General features: G+C 46.8%; 1 protein-coding gene across 1 annotated transcript in view; it reads right to left on the bottom strand.

The window, feature by feature from the left end:
* Positions 1-2,653: 2,653 nt before the first annotated feature.
* Positions 2,654-5,328, bottom strand: part of EP300 (E1A binding protein p300) — a 61,227-nt gene continuing 58,552 nt past the window's right edge. Inside the window, 1 exon segment of the mRNA XM_008636629.2 lies at positions 2,654-5,327. Coding sequence (XP_008634851.2) covers positions 4,014-5,327 — 1,314 coding nt within the window. The 3' untranslated portion in view covers positions 2,654-4,013.

Here is a 5,328-nt window from a genome sequence, read left to right as displayed (position 1 = left end):
TTGTATAATGACCAGGTGATGGCTACCAACATTGTCTTGGGTTTTGTGCAATTATCTGGTGTTTGGCCTACCCAGTACAAGAGCGACATGGGCATAGTGAATCCAGCAAATGGCCAGCATAGTGGTAATATTGGAGCATCTGTCAGATGGGGAGAGGCTGAGAGAGCTGGGACTAGTCCATGCATAGAGACACCTTGCAGGGGATATGGGGCTGCGGACTATACAGAGAGGCCACGGAATCTCCGTTCTGGAGATATTCAGCTGGACGTGCCATCTGCTTTAGGTGATTCTGCTTAGAGAAGAGAGGTGGATAGATGATCTTCAGAGGTGCCTACCTCAGCCATTCTGGCCTTCTGTAATAGTAAGTGGCTCTGTGTAGAACGGAGTATCTACAATGACAGTGTTAGAATTAAAATAAATGAATAAATAAATGCACCAGTGTAGACACACACAGTCGCAGATGATACTGCAGGTCCAGGCTATGAGCAACTCACCAATGGCCAAGTTCAGAGTTTTAGGAGTAAAGAATAAGTATGCAACACATGTAAAACACACCATAAACAGTAAATTGGGACATAATGAGAAACAAGGAACCAGGAAAGAGCAAGGTGTAATTTTTACAAACAGGTGTCCCCAAGACTGAGCAATAAACCATAAATACTACACTCCCTGTGACAAACTCACTTCAAGCCCTCCCCAACTGTGACTTCAGTCATTGACCTTAGGACTCAAAGGACATTGGAAGGTCAGGCATTAGAAAATTTACATCACTGAACTACAAATTATTTGAGCACAACCATTAGCATCGTTGTAACTGGACAATTAATACCTGATTGGATTGCTAGAACTTTGGGTGTGAGTTCTTTTTGCTGGCCAAGAGTCTAATAAATAGGAGTGAAACAACCTACTCTCACTTGGATGCAACTGAATGCCAAGAGAGATACAGATGACACCCTAATTCTGTTCTCATCCTGAAATCCTTCCACTACTTGAAACAGCCAAGTAGTTCCCCAAATGGTGGGTTCTGGTTCTCCAGTAGAACCAGGGAAAGCAGAAGTGGAGGGATGCTGGGAAAAGAAACCCTATGCAAATTTAAGACTACTGATCATCCACACCACCTCAAAAACTGAACTTGGCTCAGAGTCAGCACCTACAAAGAGGTACAGAGCAGCTGTGCTGTCACATAAAATGCATCATGGCATCTTTTAAGCAAGTCTCTATGTTGGCAGTTGAAGTTGGAAGATCTGTAGTGTGCTCTGCAACGTTCCAGGGCTTCCCCACTTCAGGGGCAGGTCAGGACAAATTCTAACCACGTTTTGTGTGCTCAGCGGCATGAATGAAAGATGTTTGCAGGAAAAGCATACAAGTTAGAAGGTTGGGCACATTTTTCACTTCACTAGCCTGTATGTGGTCAGAAGGAATTTTATTTATGCTCCATCCTGAGAAGTCCCCCAAAACTGAAAGTAAAACTAGGCTTTGCTTGGTGGCAGGAAAGGAAGAGGAAAGCTTACTGTGGAGAGCACAAATCTAAACAATCCCAGGCTGCTGCCCTGGCATTCAACACATTGGGATTTTTTGGCTTTCTGCTCTCCTTTAGGGCAGGTCAGGAGCAGTCCCTCCCCATGCAGGCAGGGTAATTGTGGGCTTGGTGCAGAGCTGGTCTGCGTCACGCAGGGGTGAGTGGTATAAGGATTAGCCAAGGGAGAATACCAAAGCCCAGGGCTGCTTTCCTTAGGCCTGCCATGAACTTTCCACCATCTTGCTGAAGGCTTGCTATCAACCCCCGTTTTTAAATACAAGAGATTCATTGTCCTACTTCTGTTTATATCCAAACATCAAGCATTTTACTCCCGCTTTTGAAGACCTCTAACATCCCTTCACATTGTAATACACCATTACTTTTGTTTGGCATGCGGCTGAGATTGCCATTGATCCACGTTTACCCCCTCCCTCATCTTCCACCAGCAGTTTCCTGAGGTCAGCTTGCTCGAGTTATTTGTCTGGGATCTGCAGATACACTGATGCTCCCAACAAAGCCGGTGTTACACAGACATCATGCTCTGGTCACATCTTTGGTCCCATCTGGGGCTTCCAGGTACATTTGCCCTGGTGGTGAATTATTCCCTCGGCAGCCAGCACTGTGGGCACATGCACACCACGAGGCTGGATTTTGGAAAGCCCTCAATGAGCCAGCCACATCCACCACAAACAGCCCGAGCACAACACACGATGTGACTGGATTAACTCCACGTGAGCGCAGCTGGCAGCAGCGCACAACTGAGATCACTGCCCACGCACTCCACGGCGACAGCACTTCTGTTCAGGAGCACCCCTGTGTCCGGCAGGTCACCAGCTGTGACACAGGGTGACTGGGCACCCACACACCACCCCAGTGCAGCTTACCTCGTGCTCACACTTCAGTGCCAAAAGGCGCACAATATACTCCAAGTGAAATAGGATCTTTTAATATCACATATCCAAACAAAAAGTTCTCATTTCAAAATGCAAAATAGGTCCTTTGAAGATCAGCTGCTCCCAGGCTGTGTGAGCAGGGCAGGGCACAGCTGACTGGCACAACTGTCGAGGTCAGACCTCGTTTCTTTGGTAAGATACATGCCGGGAACAACGCGAATGCAGAGTTGTACCAAAAAAGTCCATTTAGAAGACTAATTATTACTCCACATCCCGTATTAGAGATTTGCATTTTAAAACAGTCATATACATTAAATAGCTCTCTGACGTCTAAATAGCAAACATTTGAAGTAGCACATATTCCGCTACCCCCACCATTTTAAGAACAAGCAACACATGTGGGAGAGAAGGGAAACATTAAAAACAGGCTGTCTGTCTCACACAGTTTATTTAACAATAGGTAATAAGAAATCAATTTTAACAGTCTATACAGTGATCGAAAGTTCTTATTTATAAGTAACCAACTTTAATTGCATGATATACAACATTTGAGGGTTTTTTGCTTTCTATTTTCAAGTTTTACAGAAAGTGGAAGAGGATGGGAAAGGGGCACGGGAGAGAGAAAGCAAGCATAAAGAAGAAACCCCAGGGACTTTTTCTCAGGTTGAAATAATCCCGTTGGAATTGTTTCTTACCCTCTTTTTTATGTTTTTTTTTTCCTTTGTTAGATGTAAAAATAACGAAAAAAATTCTTTCAAGAAAACAGAAACCACAATATATATACTACATCCATTTGGCAGCTGCCCCTGTGTATTTGCAAAAATGTTGTCTTCTCTCTACATGTACAAATTACTTTAATACTTGAAGTTTTTTTAAGCTCAGACTCTTGTATAGAAAAATTCTTGGAGGACAAAAGTAGACTTCAGGAGGGGACTGAGTTATTTAATATTTTTACATTTTTCAAAGAATTGACATATTTCCAACCAAAGAGGAAAAGATTGGTATTTATTTTTATATATATATATTTATATATGTAATGTATTCTTAAAGCAACATTAACCCCTTTTGTCCTCCGGTTTTAGGAAAAGTTTCTCCTGTGTTTTTCTGTTGTTCTGTTTTTGTGGTGTTTTTTTTGCAGTGACATGAAGAAAAACCAGAATAGGGAAAATGTTTACCATCTGCCTCAGTAAATAATAACTATCAATATTACATATTTTCATTAATTTAAAAAAAAATAAAACCTATTGGAGGCATGAGCAGGGCATCCTTTGGTGAACAACCAAAAGACCACCTTCCTCCCCCGACCTCCCCAACGCACACGAGAAAAAAAAAAGCCGAGAAAAAGGACTGGTTATGATTCCAGCCATAACAAAAATATATTCTTTGTACTCTACTGTCCCTCAGGTTCGTTGTTGGTTTGTTTTTAAAACCACAAACTAGTGCTGCAGAGTTCAGATGTGTTCCAGGGAAAAATGTCGTTTTAGCTAAGAAAGATTCAAAAAAATTTGTCTTCAGTACAAAAAGTCTTGCGAAAATAAGTTTTTTTTATTTTCTTTGTTTTTTAGGTTTTTTTTTTTTGCTCCCAAAATGCTACAACGTGTCTAGTGTATGTCTAGTGTACTCTGTGAAAGGTTTGAATTCAAGTCTGAGTTCTCAGAGCTGAGCCCCAGTTCCGTGGCGCTTGTACCATGGAGGCCTGCCATGCCGGGATTGCTAGCAAGCTGGGAAAGCATTGCACTCTGGTCCGGGCTGGCAAAGTGCCCTTGATCCATGGGGTTAGCCTGGGCAGCTACCAGTCCTGGATGTGGGGAGCTGGTCTGCGGGGAGACGTGGTGTGGAGAAGGCTGAGGCTGCATCCGAGGGGATGGGCTTGAATGAGGGGGCTGGGACTGGGGCCGCGGTGAGGGTACAGGCTGCGGAGAACGCACTTGATTGGTGAGCGATGAAGGGAGCTGCTGGCCCTGGAGGTGCGGGGACTGGGCCTGATTGGGGAGCATGTGCTGTTGGGGGCTCATAGGATTGGGCTGAGCTGGGGACCCCATCTGCTGCTGAAGCAGCCTTTGCTGGAAAGCCTGTTGCAAACTGGCTCCTGTCTCTGCACTCATGGCCTGTGGAAGCTGGCTTATTTGTCCCATGTTTCCTTGCTGCATCTGCTGCATGTGATGCTGCATTCGCTGCTGCTGCTGCTGGGGATACCCGACACCCTGGGGCTGCTGAAACTGGTTGTGGTTGGCCATCCCTGGCCCCAGTGCCGGTCCCGCTCCCTGCTGCTGCTGCTGGTGGCGCTGCTGCTCCATCATCTGGTGCCGTCTCATCAGGAGATCTCGGAACTGGGGAGCCATCCCCGAGTGATTCATATTCATCTGCTGCGCCTGAGGATTCATCCCAGCCATGGCCTGCTGTGGCTGCTGCTGCGGCTGCTGCTGGGGCATGCTGGGCCTCTGCACTCCTGCTTGCATGGCGTTCATGTTCTGCATGGCTGGGTTGGGGTGCACCCCTCCTTGCTGCCCTTGCATGGCCTGCTGCGGCTGGAGCCCTGGCTGCCCCTGCGGGATGCCAGGCTGCCCTGCCATGCCCTGCGGGTTCTGGGACCCCGCGTACTTGGCCGCCCGCTGCTTGATGAAAGCGGCCAGCAGCTGAGGGTTAGAGTGAAGGATGTTAAGCACCTGCTGCTGCTGCATGGGTGAGCTGGGAGACCTGAGAGTCCGCAATAGGTTTTGTAAGGCCGCCTGGGGCAGAGGTGGTTGTTTGGGCTGAGCAGTGCCAGGTACCTGACCCATCCCTGGCTGAGGGGCCATATTCATCGGCTGACCCGGCTGAGCTACTGACATCATAGATGGCCTCTGCATTCCTGGCTGCAGCTGAGCTTGGGGTAAGGCCCCCTGCACCCATGGTGGCTGCTGCTGAATTCCTGCT

This window comes from Corvus brachyrhynchos, unplaced genomic scaffold, assembly GCF_000691975.1.
Source record: "Corvus brachyrhynchos isolate BGI_N302 unplaced genomic scaffold, ASM69197v1 scaffold56, whole genome shotgun sequence".
In the NCBI taxonomy this organism is placed as follows: Eukaryota; Metazoa; Chordata; class Aves; order Passeriformes; family Corvidae; genus Corvus; species Corvus brachyrhynchos.
The sequence above is the reverse complement of the archived record's forward strand: the minus strand, read 5'-3'. Positions and strand labels throughout refer to the sequence as shown.